This window comes from Schistocerca americana, chromosome 7 (genome assembly GCF_021461395.2).
Source record: "Schistocerca americana isolate TAMUIC-IGC-003095 chromosome 7, iqSchAmer2.1, whole genome shotgun sequence".
NCBI lineage: Eukaryota > Metazoa > Arthropoda > Insecta > Orthoptera > Acrididae > Schistocerca > Schistocerca americana.
Window position 1 is genome coordinate 90,202,191 of NC_060125.1, and position 17,216 is coordinate 90,219,406.

Here is a 17,216-nt window from a genome sequence, read left to right on the forward strand (position 1 = left end):
CTTGAAAAGTCAGGTTTTTGCCCAAATAAATCCGTTGTATTATTTCACATAGGTATTTAAATTTTGTAACCTGTATGTCTCCGGGTAAGCTTTTTTTTCGTTTCGTTTCATGAGGACGTCATGAAATAATTTGTCTTCTTTCTTTCCTTCTTTCTCTTGTTCTACTAATTTTGGATTATTTCCGTATGTTCTTCTTTCTTTGGTCCATTCCTTCACCACATCACTGATATTTTCGAGTTACTGCGAAAAATGTTAAAAAATCTTTTTGTTACTTTTTTCTCAGATAGCCTTCTTAGGTGTCCATAGAATACAACTCTGCAACGTTACGTCCTGACTAATATTTTTTATTACTCGTTCATTTCCATTTCCCTTTGTTATATTATGGTTCCTACATTTTCCTGACTACCTTCGTTTCCGTCTTTTCTGTTTTATCTAATTGTTTGGATGTATTTAATGAAAGGCATTTCAAGCAAAAAGTAGGGTTGTAGTTTTGCATTAATTAATTAATATTTCTCGTTATACAAGTTTTTTGCTAGTTCAAAAGCTACTTCAATGTTTCTTGTTCTTGCAAAGTGAAGTTCTTTGCCCAAAGAATTCCATTGTATTATTTCCCATAGGTATTTAAATTTTGTGACCTCTTTGATACTTCCATAATTATTTTCCACGCGTAGGCCTCCTTCATGCCTTTCGCATATTCCATATTCCACTTTCTCTCTCTCTTCTCTCTCTCCCCTCTCTCTCTCTCTCTCTCTCTCTCTCTCTCTCTCTCTCTCTCTCTCTCTCTCTCTCTCTCTCTCCCTCCCCCCTTGAGATCTATAGGGGCTTGCTTTTGAACCTGTCTCTTCTAGCGCATTTATGTGTATTGTTGCACCTCCCATAAATTTATGTAAGACTGTTTTTATTATGTCCCACATTTATTAATTTTAAACAGTCGACAATATATCTTTTAATAACACGCATGAAATTTTTTCACCTTTTTACAGCGAGCGACCCATTCGGTGTACCTCGCCTGTCGATAAGATAGACTGGTGAAAAAAATATTGGCTCCCCGTGTCGTATCAAGAACTTCACATTTAAACAACATCCAGTAATGCTTTTGAGTATTAGACTCAGCAAAACAACCAACTAGTCTGTAGCGGTGTGTTCCTCACCAAGACGAATTCATGCTATTCACGCAGATAAATGAAAACAGCTGTTCTAAGTGAACATGCTGAGTCCCTGACTCGACTTGGAGTCAGCATATCTTTTACAACTGTGTTTGTGGTACTTAAATTTTGCATGGAAACGACGAAACATGTTTGGCTCATATTGCGATTGCACCATTTTTACTTATGCCGACTCGATAATGTTAGAAAACTATTTTCAGATTTACAGAGTGTCATTACGGACCGTAATTAGCAACCTGATAAATAAAAAGAATTTTCTTAGGCGCAACTAAAATAAAAATATAATGAATGTTTTAATTACAGACTTTGATCACAATATCAATTCTTTAGACGATGACCGGTTTCAGTCCGTAATGACCATCCTCAGATCTTTTTTACACCATGTCCTAAAGTAATAAGGCCATAATGGCGTCGTCAAAACATATAAATATAATCAGCACAGCATCGTCACATAGATTTAAAATAAGGTGTAGAATAGGCCACATCGTCCACACAGTCATTATTCATTATATAATAAATGTCAGAGATATATACCTGCGTATCTTCAAGCATTTGGGTGTGTTGGAAATTGATTAGAGCTGATATAAAGATTATTCTTTGTTATTGTCCTTTCCTTTTCTCTGAATTAATGTATTTTCCTTTCAGGCATTGTTGTTATGTAGTAGCACAATTTTTTTGGTAGCATTCAGATTAGTGTTTCATGAGAAATTTCGTTACGTCAGATGATGAGAGGGGTTTGGCGTTAGGGAGAGGTTCAACGGTTAGTGGGAAGTGGAAATTCGAGGAGAAGAGGGAGGGCAGAAAGGCCGACACCGATGACTTCAGAAGGATAAAAATGTGGTAAAGCAATCAATGGTAAACGAACTATTCTGGCACTGACTCGAAGAAATTTAGGAGACCATTGAAATAAAACAGCGGTCTAAGGCGCTGCAGTCATGGACTGTGCGGCTGGTCCCGGCGGAGGTTGGAGTCCTCCCTCGGGCATTTGTGTGCGTGTTTGTCCTTAGGACACTTTAGGTTAAGTAGCAAGGGCGTACCCAGGATCTGAACTAGGGGGGAGGGGGCAGTCATACTAGTCTCAGGAAACAAGGACTCGAGACAACATACAACACTTCTTATTAAATAAAACAGTAAACTAGTGAAAAACTGCCTTCAATAAACATTTTAAATGTAAGAATACACTTGTTTAAAAATACAACTTTTTAATTCAGTAACAATCTTCTAGGATTTGCCGACAGTAACGTGCCGAAGACGAAAAAATTACTCCCGGATCTGGGCGAACGAGTTCGAATATCTTCTGGGAGGAGGGGGGGGGGCAGCTGCCCCCCCCCCCCCTGCCCCTCGCCAGGTACGCCCATGTTAAGTAGTGTGTAAGCTTAGGGACTGATGGCCTTAGCAGTTAAGTCCCATAAGATTTTGTTGTGAGTTGGCAGGAGAGCCAACACCGTGTTACTAGAGGAAGCCGAAAGGCACGCGTTTTAGCTCACGCAGGCTTGCGTGAGGTCTGGAACATGACAAGGAAATTAGACTTTAGAAAAACGGACGTAGCTGGTGGAATACTTAAATTTAATCCATTAATGATGAGCGTCGCTCTTGACGGTACATGATTACAGTGTCAATAGTAACTGGTAATGGCGCCTTGCTAGGTCGTAGCAAATGACGTAGCTGAAGGCTATGCTAACTATCGTCTCGGCAAATGAGAGCGTATTTTGTCAGTGAACCATCGCTAGCAAAGTCGGTTGTACGACGGGGGCGAGTGCTAGGAAGTCTCTCTAGACCTGCCGTGTGGCGGCGCTCGGTCTGCAATCACTGATAGTGGCGACACGCGGGTCCGACGTATACTAACGGAACTGCGGCCGATTTAAAGGCTACCACCTAGCAAGTGTGGTGTCTGGCGGTGACAATACAGATTTCACACACATTTGAACATTTTGAAATAAAACAGGAATATCGGAAGGTTGTTTAGACGCTATTCCTCTGGAGAACAAGTTCGGTGCTTTAGCCACAGCGACGCGAAGCTCTGGCTTCAGGGAGGGGGCGGGGCAGGGTGTAGGGAAGGGCTGTTTAGACTAATAGAAAGTAGTAGAATCGCGCTTGGTCATCGTAGTAAATGTGTCGTTCTCGACCTGTTTGTTCTCTCGTGCTGTTGTCCCTGCCACGCTCCCGCAGTGTTACGGCCAGTCCAGATAGTGTCAGCGAGTCTGTTTACAGCGGTCGACATCTCTTTCAGCACGCGCTCCGTCTGTTTGTTTTTCCCGATCGGACCTCCCGCGGGCGCCCCGCTGGTACAGGGCGGTAATCGGCCACGTGACGTATCGCCGATGACCGTTTACACGGCCGGGCCGCGCCAAGGAGCGGCGACAGGCGAGCGATCGCCCATTAGTGTCCCGGCCTAATAACATATCGGGCAGAATAAACAGGTTACAAGGCGGCCGGCCGATCCTGTTATGATAGCGGCCGCGGCCACGTTAAATATTAGCCCGCGGGACGGGCCGGCAGCGAATGTGAATTAATGAGCGTGTTTTCCCGATAGCAGAGCTAACGAGAGCGCCGGCCACTGAATTAACACGGCGGGCAGGCGCTGCTGCTGAGTGGCCGCGTTAATCCCGGCACAGGCGACGGTCTAATTGCGCTGTCCCAGCGTGTTGAGCCAGCACGGGACACCTGCGCCAGTGGAGCGGCAGAGGCCTGCCTTCCGCAGCAGGTGGCGACACGCTGCTGTGGCCGGTAATGCGGGATTGGCTGCTGGCTATCACGACAGGCGCATCCGCCAATGGAAAAGGACGCGCTGAGTATCGTGTTACGAGCCCGGAAGGAAGACTGGTTTTAACGTCCCGTCGACATCGACGTCATAAGAGACGGAGCACAACTGTCTAGGATGTGGAAGGGAAATCGGCTGTGCCCTTTCACAGGAACCATACCGGCATTTGCCTGGAGCTATTTAGGGAATTCACGAAATACCTAAATCCGGATGGACGGTTTGAACCGTCGTCCTTCCGAATGCGAGTGCAGTGTGCTAACCGCTCCACCACCTCGCTCGGTGTGTTACGAGTAGGAAAGCAGTAACAGCACAGTGGGTCACTCAGTGGCTTCGGACGTGGACTAGTTACCGAATGGCATCTTAGTAACACCAGAGACATTTCGGCCCCTTTAAAGCTGTCCAAGTCGACTGTTGGTGATGTGAGTGTGAAGTGCATCATCAGAGACCGTGGAGCATTGCGGAGGTCTGCTGTAAAAAAAATGCATGAAGTCAGCGGAAAGAATCACTCCTTAGTTTCAAAGGGCTACCAGCAGCCCACATAGAGAATGGGGTACAATTGTAGTGCAGTTCCACATAAGCTACACATTTCTGTAGTCAGCCGTATAAGCGAGACTTGGGAGGTGGTGTAAAGAATGATGCCTCTGGACAGTGAATGGTTGGAAACGAGTGTTTTGGAGGATGGGTCACGCTGTACCCTGCGGGAGGACTTTAGTTCGGCGGATGTCTGGAGCACTTGCCATCATGTGTAGTGCATCTGGAGAAGTATTGAGGACATGCTGGTAGAGTATGGGCGTCTTTTCGGGGTCAATTTGTGGTCCCTTATTGCCCTTATAAAAACTAAATGCGTGAGGATGTGAACATATTTTGCAGGATTGTTTGATGCGTTCAGTAACGGAAAAGTTCGGAGACTACGATTGTTTTTATAAGCATGATAATACACCCCATCATAAAGCAACCACTGTGAAGCAGTGTTTTATAAAGGATAACATTCCTGAAGTGGACTGACCTGCCCACAGTCCTGATCTGAGATCAATGGCACCCACTTGGGAGGAGTTGCAATGTCGACTCCGCTCCAGACCCCAGCGTCCATCAATATTGCTTTCTTTAGTTTCGGCTCTTGAGGAAGAATGAGCTAACATTCCTCCACAGGCATTCACATACCTCGTTGATCGAGTTCTCAACAGAGTTCAAGCCATTATAAAAGTAAACGGTGGGCACGCCTTCACTAATAGGTGTCCAGATACCTTTGATGAGACAAAAAAAAAACTAAAGAATGGCTAAAATACAGAATCCGAAGCAGAAGATAAAAGAAATCTTCACCCTAATTTCACACTGAGGAGAGTTATCGGTCGGTGAGGCCTGGCACGAAGTCGGCATTCCAAAACATCCCAGAGCTGTTCTTAGGATTCAGGTCAGGACTCTGTGCAGGCCCCTCCATTACAGGGACGTTATTGTCATGTAACTACACCGCCACAGGCCGTGCATTATGATCAGGTGCTCGATCGTGTTGAAATACGCTGTCGCGATACCCGGATTGCTTTTCAACAGTGGGAAGCAAGAAGGTGCTTAAAACATCAATGTAGACTTGTGCTGTGATAGTGCCACGCAAAACAACAAGGGGTGCAAGCCCCGTCCATGAAAAACACGACCACACCATAACACCACCACCTCCGAATTTTACTGTTGGCACTACACACGCTGGCAGATGACGTTCACCGGGCATTCGTCATAGCAGCATCCTGCCATCGGATGGCCACATTGTGTACCGTGATTAGTCACTACCACACAATGTTTTTCCACTGTTCAATCGTCCAATGTTTACGCCCCTTAGACCAAGAGGGACGTCGTGTAGCATTTACCGGCATGATGTGTGGCTTACGAGCAGCCGCTCGAATACGAAATCATAGTTTTCTCACTTCCCGCGTAACTTTCATAGTACTTGCAGTGGATCCTGATGCAGATTGAAATTCCTGTGTGATGGTCTGGATAGATGTCTGCCTATTACACATTACGACCCTCTTCAGCTGTAGGCGGTCTCTGTCAGTCAACAGACAAGGTCGGCCTGTACGCTTTTGTGCTGTACGTGTCCCTTCACGTTTCCACTACGCTATCACATCCGAGACTGTGAACTTAGGGATATTTAGGAGTATGGGAATCTCGCGTGCAGGCTTATGACACAAGTGACACCCAATCATCTTACCACATTCGAACTCCATGAGTTCCGCGTAGCGTCCCATTCTGCTCTCTCACGATATCTGATAACTACTGAGGTCGCTGATATGGAGTACGTGGCAGTGGGTGGCAGCGCAATGCTCGTGATATGAAAAACGTATGTTTTTGGAGTGTCCGGATACTTTTGATCACTACCTGCTGCTGTGTACATAGCCTCTCCCTCTAAGTTTCAATTGGTATGCCCTAGTGTAAATAGGATTTACTTTCATGAGCTTAACAACTCCACTGTACGTGTGCTACTGGTTCATCGCGTCTGTGTTTGTTTGATCACGTTTATTCTTATGATGAACATAGTAGCCCTATTGACACTGCCAGTAGATGACAGTCCAAGTGGTGCTACTGCGACCAGTGTGGAGCGAGTCGTTGGACAGTTGACGGCCAGTGCCTGTAGATGTGCTCGATGCTGCCGCCCGCTGGACAGTTGACGGCTGGTGCCTGTAGATGTGCTCGATGCTGCCGCCCGCTAGACAGCTGACGGCCAGTGCCTGTAGATGTGCTCGATGCTGCCGCCCGCTGGACAGTTGACGGCCGATGCCTGTAGATGTGCTCGATGCTGCCGCCCGCTGGACAGTTGACGGCTGGTGCCTGTAGATGTGCTCGATGCTGCCGCCCGCTAGACAGCTGACGGCCGGTGCCTGTAGATCTGCTCGATGCTGCCGCCCGCTGGACAGTTGACGGCCGATGCCTGTAGATGTGCTCGATGCTGCCGCCCGCTGGACAGTTGACGGTTGGTGCCTGTAGATGTGCTCGATGCTGCCGCCCGCTAGACAGCTGACGGCCGGTGCCTGTAGATCTGCTCGATGCTGCCGCCCGCTGGACAGTTGACGGCCGATGCCTGTAGATGTGCTCGATGCTGCCGCCCGCTGGACAGTTGACGGCCGGTGCCTGTAGATCTGCTCGATGCTGCCGCCCGCTAGACAGTTGACGGCCGGTGCCTGTAGATCTGCTCGATGCTGCCGCCTGCTGGACAGTTGACGGCCGGTGCCCGTAGATCTGCTCGATGCTGCCGCCCGCTAGACAGTTGACGGCCGGTGCCTGTAGATCTGCTCGATGCTGCCGCCTGCTGGACAGTTGACGGCCGGTGCCTGTAGATGTGCTCGATGCTGCCGCCCGCTAGACAGTTGACGGCCGGTGCCTGTAGATGTGCTCGATGCTGCTGCCCGCTGGACAGTTGACGGCCGGTGCCTGTAGATCTGCTCGATGCTGCCGCCCGCTAGACAGTTGACGGCCGGTGCCTGTAGACACGTGTGGTGGTCCGGCAGGTGACGGACCAGGTGGCGCTGCTGCGGCTCGTGTGGAGCGAGCTGTTCGTCCTGAACGCGTCGCAGTGCTCGATGCCGCTGCACGTGGCGCCGCTGCTGGCCGCCGCCGGCCTGCACGCATCCCCCATGGCTGCCGACCGCGTCGTCGCCTTCATGGACCACATACGAATCTTCCAGGAGCAGGTCGAGAAGCTCAAGGCGCTGCACGTCGACTCCGCCGAATACTCCTGCCTCAAGGCCATCGTCCTCTTCACCACAGGTAAGGCCGCAGCCCCGGCCCGCTACCACCTAGGCACTAAGTCCGTCCTTTGCTTCTGCTGACATGCGGATCGTGTCTGCGTGGAGGATTATTCATAAGTACCTCTGGGGGTGTCAGAAGACGATAGTGAGCAGGAGCAGGCGTGTCAGAATATGTAGGAAAATCATACACTCCGTGTTGTCGCATCGAATTAGTCCGCGCCTTTAGATACGCAACTCAATAAACATATTTCCAAAGAGGGCATATGTAGCTGTGCCTTCCCTGGTGGTAGCTACAGCAGTTATTCGAATGAATTGCACACACGTATTTACGTAGGTGGCGGATACAAAAAGACCTCAAGTATGGGGCGCTAAAGACGTCTTGAGCTACCTTTACTTTTACCGCTACCAGAATGTTCGCTTCCAGGCTTTTGTGGAGTGTGAACAAATACCTACGGTGAAAGCGACAAGCCAATATGTATCTTACGACGTATAATATAAGGGCGACTTTCCAATTATGACATCATCCGGCAATTTATGTGTGTGGTCAGAATGAGATTTTCACTCAGCAGCGGAGTGTGCGCCGATATGAAACTTCCTGGCGGATTAAAACTGTCTGCAGGACCGAGACTCGAACTCGGGACCTTTGCCTTTCGCGGACAAGTGCTCTACCAACTGAGCTACCCATGTGTGTGGTACTTTTACTGTCGATTCCGTTGCTTTCTAGTGCAATCGATAGAGAGCCTAATAGTAACAATGCGCTTTTAGGGAATCTTCTCGCAAGTCGCTATTATCGGAGATAAACGCACCAATAGTTATACGTTATTAGTGAAAATATTGTTACGAGTCCCTTAACAATATTTTTACTGGGAAATTGCTATGAATTACTATTATTAATACTTCACAATCACTTATCACTGCCGCGCAGGATTAGCCGAGCGGTCTTGGGCGCTGCAGTCATGGACTGTGCGGCTGGTCCCGGCGGAGGTTCGAGTCCTCTCCCGGGCATGGGTTTGTGTGTGTGTTTGTCCTTAGGATAATTTAGGTTAAGTAGTGTCTACGCTTACGTACTGATGACCTTAGCAGTTAAGTCCCGTAAGATTTGCCCGCATCTCGTGGTCGTGCGGTAGCGTTCTCGCTTCCCACGCCCGGGTTCCCGGGTTCGATTCCCGGCGGGGTCAGGGATTTTCTCTGCCTCGTGATGGCTGGGTGTTGTGTGCTGTCCTTAGGTTAGTTAGGTTTAAGTAGTTCTAAGTTCTAGGGGACTTATGACCACAGCAGTTGAGTCCCATAGTGCTCAGAGCCATTTGAACCATTTGAACCCGTAAGATTTCACACTCACTTGAACTTGCTACAACTAGGACTTTTTATTTATTCATTCTTCAGTCTTAATATTTCTGCTTCTGAATGTAAACTAGCTTCCTATTCGGCCAATAGTCCATATTTATAATGCTACGTATCGAAGGTCCTCTGTAGAAGAAAACAGTGGAATATTCGCGACTTTCCTGGAAAACAAAAGCCAGACAGAATAGTGTCTCGAGATCACTAGCATCGCCGCCACTTTTCTCAGAGGGATGTGTCAGCTATCTATGTGCCAGACATAAACATATCCTGGAGGAGGTTCGAGTCCTCCCTCGGGGCCGGCCGCGGTGGTCTTGCGGTTCTAGGCGCTGCAGTCCGGAACCGTGGCACTGCTACGGTCGCAGGTTCGAATCCTGCCTCGGGCATGGATGTGTGTGATGTCCTTAGGTTAGTTAGGTTTAAGTAGTTCTAAGTTTTAGGGGACTTATGACCACAGCAGTTGAGTCCCATAGTGCTCAGAGCCATTTTTTTAAGTCCCATAGTGCTCAGAGCCATTTGAACCAACCTCCCTCGGGCATGGGTGTATGTGTTTGTCCTTAGGATAATTTAGGTTACGTAGTGTGTAAGCTTAGGGACTGATGACCTCAGCAGTTAAGTCCCATAAGATTTCACACACATTTTGAACATAAACACATAAAATACGATGACGCGGACATCCATACTACATAGGAATGTACAACTACTCGATGACTCGGTTCAGCCGAGTCGACTGACGAAAGAAACGAACGAATAGCGTGCGGGATGACTGGCGTGGGCGGCGCTGGTGGCAATGCGGGCTGCCCCGGAAGAGGGGGGGCGGGGGGGGGGAGTTCCCCCCGTGCACCTCCCATATGCATGCACCACTGATTACGTTTGCCACGTCACAAACGGTGTCCAAACCTGTGATGTGGATTCCAGAACGGAAGCTCTATCCACTGGCATACATCTATTTTCTGTAGATCTTATAGTTTCTGTACAGTTGTCTACAGAAACGCCGGATGCACTTACGAATAACGCTTTACGTTGTGGGGAAACAGCGCCTGGGGAGACTTCGCCGTTGGTATGTTTGCATTAGCTGACTGCGAAAGCTACGGAAAGACACACAGTCGCCGGGCCAGCTAATTAGCCCGCGACGGAGTGGCGAGGTCTGCGCATCAGAAGGCGGCGGCTCTGTTTGCAGAGCAGCGAGCAGTGCGCTTCCGCGAAGGGGCGTCGCTTTGATGTGGCGCGGTTGCCCAACGCGGCGGGTCGCGCCCTCGCAGAGCGCCGCGGCTTCCGCGAAACGGGCGACACTTCCTCGTCGCCCCGTCCTCCGCCCGCGTCTCCTTGGACAGCCCTGCGAAACACTCCCTTCAGTTGTCCTGCCGCAACGTTAGAGGAATGGCAGGAACGTGCAGTAATTAGGTAGCACATGCTGCCTACGCTCTGTGGAACAGCACGAAGCACAGGTTGCCTGAACGGGAGGAGTTTCATCATATCTCTGTCACTCGCCGGCCGGAGTGGCCGAGTGGTTCTAGACGCTACAGTCTGGAACCGCGCTACCGCTACGTTCGCAGGTTCGAATCCTGCCTGGGGCGTGGATGTGTGTGATGTCCTTAGGTTAGTTAGGTTTAAGTAGTTCTAAGTTCTAGGGGACTGATGACCTCAAAAGTTAAGTCCCATAGTGCTCAGAGCCATTTGAACCGTTTTGAACCATCTCTGTCACTCCTTCTTTCTAACGTTCACGACAAGCCCTATCTCTGTCACTCTTTCCTTCTTACGTTCACAACAAGCCTAACCCTAATTTTTTGGCAAGAGTGACACATTTCAAGCGCTTATTCTCTTTATTTATTAAAAAATTTACCTCTGCCCCATCACTTTTTATACTTATCTCGAAAGAACTAACTTTCCTAACTAACTGTAAGGCTGCTTCTTTACGTGGAAAATAAAAATACAGAAAAAAAACACTTTACGAAAAAACCGCTTTACTTCATTATCTATCAGCTAATTTCTTTCTCTTAAGTTCTATCAAGCGACATCATTCAAAAATTTGGTTTCATAGCTTACAGCATGCCACGATCCACACAGCACTGAGGAGAGGACAATTGCAAATGGCGTACTGGATACGAGCACAGTTACACAGCCGTGAGGTGAGCATGGTTGTGCTGCGTCCTTATTAGGGAGGCCGTTACAGGTACTTCTTCGCGCAGAAAAAATGTTCAAATGTTTGTCAAATCTTATGGGACTTAAGCTTACACACTACTTAACCTAAATTATCCTAAGGACAAACACACACACCCATGCCCGAGGGAGGACTCGAACCTCCGCCGGGACCAGCCACACAGTCCATGACTGTAGCGCCTAGACCGCTGCAGTGGTTAGACACTGGACTCGCATTCGGGAGGACGACGGTTCAATCCCGCGTCCGGCCATCCTGATTTAGGTTTTCCGTGATTTCCCTAAATCACTCCAGGAAAATGCCGGGATGGTTCCTCTGAAATGGCACGGCCAACTTCCTTCCCCATCCTTCCCCAATCCGATGAAACCGATGACCACGCTGTCAGGTCTCCTTCCCCAAAACAACCAACCAACCTAGCCAGCTCGGCTAATACCGCGCGGCCTTCACACAGAGCTGTGTGGATCATGGTATGCTGTAAACATAGACAGTACTTTTCAAGTGATGTCGCTTGATTAAGCTCAGTAGGGCGAAACTGAACGATGCAAGTGATGTCGCCTGATTAAGCTCAGTAGGGCGAAACTGAACGATGCAAGTGATGTCGCCTGATTAAGCTCAGTAGGGCGAAACTGAACGATTCAACATGATATAAGGCTTTTCAAGTGTATATATATATATATATATATATATATATATATATATAAAACTTATTTCAAGAAATTGTCGACGGTGATAAGAGCCACTTGTCCATCTCCATTCCTTTAACCTGTATGAGGGTCTCCTTCACGATTGTCCTGTGCGAGGTTACTAGTGGCTCAGTCGCCTATAGACCTACGAAGGTGTTCCTGTAATGCCTTGCCATTGACCCTCGGAAGTAACGATGATGACCGCTGTCACAGCAGTCACGTGTTGTCGGAGCAGAGAGAGAGGGGACGCTGGAGACTAGTTTCTGCTAATTGAGCGGTGCGCCTGTCCCTTACCGCAGTACAAAAAAACGACCGCAGCTGGGTGTGGCGTCAGTCAGTGCACTCTGCGGAATTCTCCTTTCTGAGTTGCCACAGACTGCCCGCCGACTGTTTCTGTATTGGAGTAGGAGGACGCGTGAGGGGTCTACGTGGCACATCAGAGCAGACCGACGAAGTTCTTAAGATGTCTATCCACCTGGCATCTTCAGATGATCTTGTCCCTCTACACGCGTAGCACTCAGGTCGGAGGTCCGATGTTCTGAATGTGAGGCTAAAGGAATGGTAGTTGCTAGTGATTCGCCTAAGTTTACCGGTATGTCAATGACATAAGACTTTCACCAGATAAAACTATAAACTGATCACAAAAGTTGTGACAATTGTACGCCTACAACATAGTTCAGATGTTTACATTGATAATTCTGGAATATTATATGCGTTATACAACTGCAGTCACAAATCGGATTACACATCCTCAATTCTGTCTCTGTCTGCATTGTTCACAGAGTGGCAATTTCTAAAAATTATCGTGTACGCGCCCATCTCGGATCTGTGTCGGGTGGCCACCGTTCTCACGACTACGCTGTCGGACTCCTTATTTATAACTGCAGAGAGCACCCTCTGTCACTTCGGTGGTCCCTTCCTGCGTTTCGTTATTCTGCTACGATTAAAAGTGGCTATTAAAATGAAATCTGAACTGCCGGCCGGAATGGCCGTGCACTTCTAGGCGCCACAGTCTGGAACCGAGCGACGCTACGGTCGCAGGTTCGAACCCTGCCTCGGGCATGGATGTGTGTGATGTCCTTAGGTTAGTAGCTTTAATTAGTTCTAAGTTCTAGGCGACTGAAGACCTCAGACGTTAAGTCGCATAGTGCTCAAAGCCATTTGAACCATTTTTTAAATCTGAACTGACTGGAGGATAGCTTACAATTGAGAGTGTATCTCTCATTATTTTGAGCGAAATCCGAATTGTACCGATAAAAACGCGAGATCTGGCGTGGTGGCCCAAAAGTAGTTGCCCCATTTCTTCGTGGCACTTAATCGAATTATACGACTAGTACGTTTGCGCAGTTTCACAAGGAACTTCCTGTTGGTGTGATAAATGGCAGCTAGCTCTAGTTGTAGAAAAATGTAAATTAATGCAGACGAGTTGGAAAAATCAACCTGTAATGTTCGGATACAGCATTAGTACTCTCCTGCTTGACACAGTCAGTCGTTTGGATCTCTGGGCGTAACGTTACAAGGCGACAAGAAATGTAATACAGGTAAACAATGTAATAGGGAAGGCGAATGGTCGACCTCGGTTTACTGGGAGAATTTTGGAAAAGTATAGTACATATGTAAAGCACACCGCATATAGGACGCTAGTACTGGTCGAGTGTATCCGTATCGGGTAGGATCAAACGAAGACATCGAAGCAATTCAGAGGCCGGCTGCTAAATTTGTTATCGGTAAATTAGAGCAACACCCACGCATTCCGGTGACGCTCCGTGATCTGAAATGGCTCTCCCTGGAGGGAAAGCGACGTTCTTTTCGAGGAGCAGTATTGAGAAAATTTAGAGAACACACATTTGAAGTTGTGATCACCTGTTTTTTACGTCGTACATCAGGTACATCGTTGTTTCTCAACTACGAAGTGAAGTATGGTATTGTACTGGGTGATCAAAAAGTCAGTATAAATTTGAAATCTTAATAAACCACGGAATAATGTAGATAGAGAGGTAAAAATTGACACACATGCTTGTAATGACATGGGGTTTTATTAGAACAAATATATATATATATACATATATATATTGCTAGACGCGTGAAAGATCTCTTGCGCGCGCCGTTTGGTGGTGATCGTGTGCTCAGCCACCACTTTCGTCTTACTTGGCCTGCCATGTCCCCAGACCTCATTCCGTGCGATTATGGGCTTTGGGGTTAGCTGTAGTCGCAAGTGTATCGTGATCGTCCGACATCTCTAGGGATGCTGAAAGACAACATCCGACTCCAATGCCTCACCGTAACTCTGGACATGCTTTACAGTGCTGCTCACAACATTATTCCTCGACTACAGCGGTTGCTGAGGAATGATGGTGGACATATTGAGCATTTTCTGTAAAGAACATCACCTTTGCTTTGTCTTACTTTGTTATGCTAATTATTGCTTTTCTGGTCAGATGAAGCGCCATCTGGCGGACATTTTTTAACTTTTTTCTGATAAAACCCCATGTCATTCCAAGCATGTGTGTCAATTTGTACCTATCTACATTATTCCGTGATTTATTCAGTTTTCAAATTTTTACTTACTTTTTGATCACCCGATGCATTGTGGCTCCGGGAGCCAGAAACGCTACACCGTCCGCCGCCACGTGCTGGGCCCGCACCGACGCGGAGGCGCGCCAGTAATTCGTGCGTCACGGAGGAACTGCGTGTCGGTGCGGCCAGCAGCGTCCAGCCGGCTCGACAACGGCACCGCGCGCAGATCTGCCGCAGGATCAACGACCTGCGAGCGGCGAGCCGGGACGAGCGTGCCGCCCTGGGCTGCGGCGGCGGCGGCGGCGGCGGCGGCGTCTCCGCGCCCGCGTGTGTCGTCACGGATGGGCGGCGCCAGCGGCGGGTGGCGCTCTGCGCGTGCGCACCGCGCCGCCGTCCATTACCGACGGAGGCGTCCCGCGCCGCCGCCGCTGCCGCCGACACCGCCGATACCTTCCACCACGTGCTGCACAGTAACACGGCGCGAAATAGCCGCACACCGCGGTTCCAGCTTACGAAAATTCCTTTTACTAGGCTCTCTAACTTCAACATTTCTCATCTCGATGCGTCACAAGCAACAGGGATGTCCAACACGCGGCCACTCAATAAGTGGGCTTGCTCTAGATACTAGTCAGTTGCAAACAAGTAATTAAATCTAATCTCTGTTGAGCAGCTAACGTCAGTGTGAACCAGAACTCCACCGACAAACTTTCAGAGATTGTTCTGAGATACGTTCCGAGTATTTTGGTCTCAGGTCTGACGGTTCGTTAGAGTAATACTGTAATTATGATTTATTTGCTTTGTTACTGCAGTCACCCTTGTTTCTGTGACAACACCTTCAGAACAGTAAAAGCCAGTAATATACAATAAACAAACCGTACCACAACACAGAAACAGAGTAATGAAATGAACTTCAGACGAAACACAGTACTGTGGCGTCACTGTGGAACTCTGCAGTCCAGCATAGTGCCGTTCTCGCGCTCTTCCATTGCATTCAGGACACCCGTAATTCGAGGAGTATATCTGCCAACTCTTCCTCAGCAAACCTATTCACAGAACTATTGAGTATCACCTTCAACGTACAAGTAACAGTGCCGAAAAAACAAACACGAAAGAGAACCGAGCAGTACTAAATGCAAGCTTGTTGGCAAATAGTGAAATGGGTACGGTGAGCGAATTGAAACAAGACACGTACCGCATACCGTCGACTTTTTCACGGTTCTGTCAGACAGCAAAAAACTGGCAGTAATTCCAATCAACATGAAGAGATCTAACCTCTACCGATGTGAAGTGATTAGCACCACGGCGAAGAAGGTTCCTTATCACAGTTGCACAGGATTTACTCTATTTCCATAAATTAATTTCACTATGCGTCTCTACATCTCTAGCCGTAAGACGAGAGGCTCGAGCGTCTGACGGATTGGCCGGTTCTAAGAACGGGACTCTGGAGTTCAAGTATAGCACGGGCGGCACTGCTAAGAACGGGATGGACCAATGACAGAACAGCAACGTGCGGCGGGAGTTTTAGATCGAAAATATTCAGTTTAATACAGAAGATGAAATATCTTTCAATATACATCTCTAGTGTATAGTATTTGCTATTACTTAATGCGACTCCCACTGTTTCGTACGATTTAACTTATCTTCTATGTAGGATTCTTAGCACATCCCAGAGAAGTTTGGCATAACAGTCATCTAATTACATTAGAGTTCTAATCAACATATTAGTTTTTGATATTATGTCAACGCCAATGGCGATGTGCTCAGTATCCAGAGATATTGACTGGGTTGTTTATTTTGTACATTATATAACTTCATTTCTAAATTGTACTATCTGTGTTAACAGAATTTCTAAGCAAATGATTGTAGGTAAGCACTAAAGCTTTATGACAATATTGGTGCAATTTTCGATGATTTTTCGTTTTATAGGTCGGTCTGTTCGTTCAAAGTAATGTCACGATGTTCAATCTGCAGAGCGCCACTTGTTAACATCCTAATTTATTTAGTTGTTTTCCAGATAGGTACAGCAATAGATCAATATTTTTTTCTATCATGTAAATTAAATTTCTGTCAATTTTGGTTAATGAGCTAGAAACATTTAAAATTTTAGGAGGTGGCTGTAATGTGCGGTACACTACTGGTAGTGTTGAGTTGGACCTTCTAGCGGCGGAATGTTCATTGCAGTGAGGTGATCAAACGAGTGCCCATTTTCCTGAAAGCAGAACACATTGAGCCTTCTAAACGACCAGCGGACCACGTGTCAACTTATTGCAGTCGCAGAGCAACAAGCTTCCTCGTTCTTTGTTCTAAACTGTCCGACTACACTGTTACAGAGAATACCCTCGCATTGCCCTATAGCAGGCAGGTCGGAATGCGCAAATAAACATACCAACCCACAACGTCAGATGAGCCCAAGCAACGCACCGAGTTGTGCATTCAGCACAATGAGCACTCGTTTGAACGCTTCTGCTCAAATGGCTCTGAGCACTATGGGACTTAACTTCTGAGGTTATCAGTCCACTAGAACTTAGAACTACTTAAACCAAACTAACCTAAGGACGTCACACACATCCATGCCCGAGGCAGGATCCGAACCTGCGACCGTAGCGGTCGCGCGGTTCCAGACTGTAGCGCCTAGAACCGGTCGGCCATTCGGCCGGCGGCGGGGTCAGGGATTTTCTCTGCCTCGTGATGACTGGGTGTTGTGTGCTATCCTTATGTTAGTTAGGTTTAAGTAGTTCTACGTTCTAGGGGTAGCGTACACGGGCCGGGCCGTACCCGTGGTCTAGGGGTAGCGTCTTTGTTTCATAATCAAAACGTCTTCGGTCCCGGGTTCGATCCCCGTCACTGCCTAAATTTTGA

General features: G+C 47.8%; 1 protein-coding gene across 1 annotated transcript in view; it reads left to right on the top strand.

The window, feature by feature from the left end:
- The window catches only part of LOC124621836 (steroid receptor seven-up, isoforms B/C), a 531,170-nt gene that overhangs the window by 234,862 nt on the left and 279,092 nt on the right, over nucleotides 1–17,216 (top strand). The window contains exon 4 of the mRNA XM_047147279.1: nucleotides 7,422–7,680. Coding sequence (XP_047003235.1) covers nucleotides 7,422–7,680 — 259 coding nt within the window. The remainder of the gene's footprint in view (nucleotides 1–7,421; nucleotides 7,681–17,216) is intronic.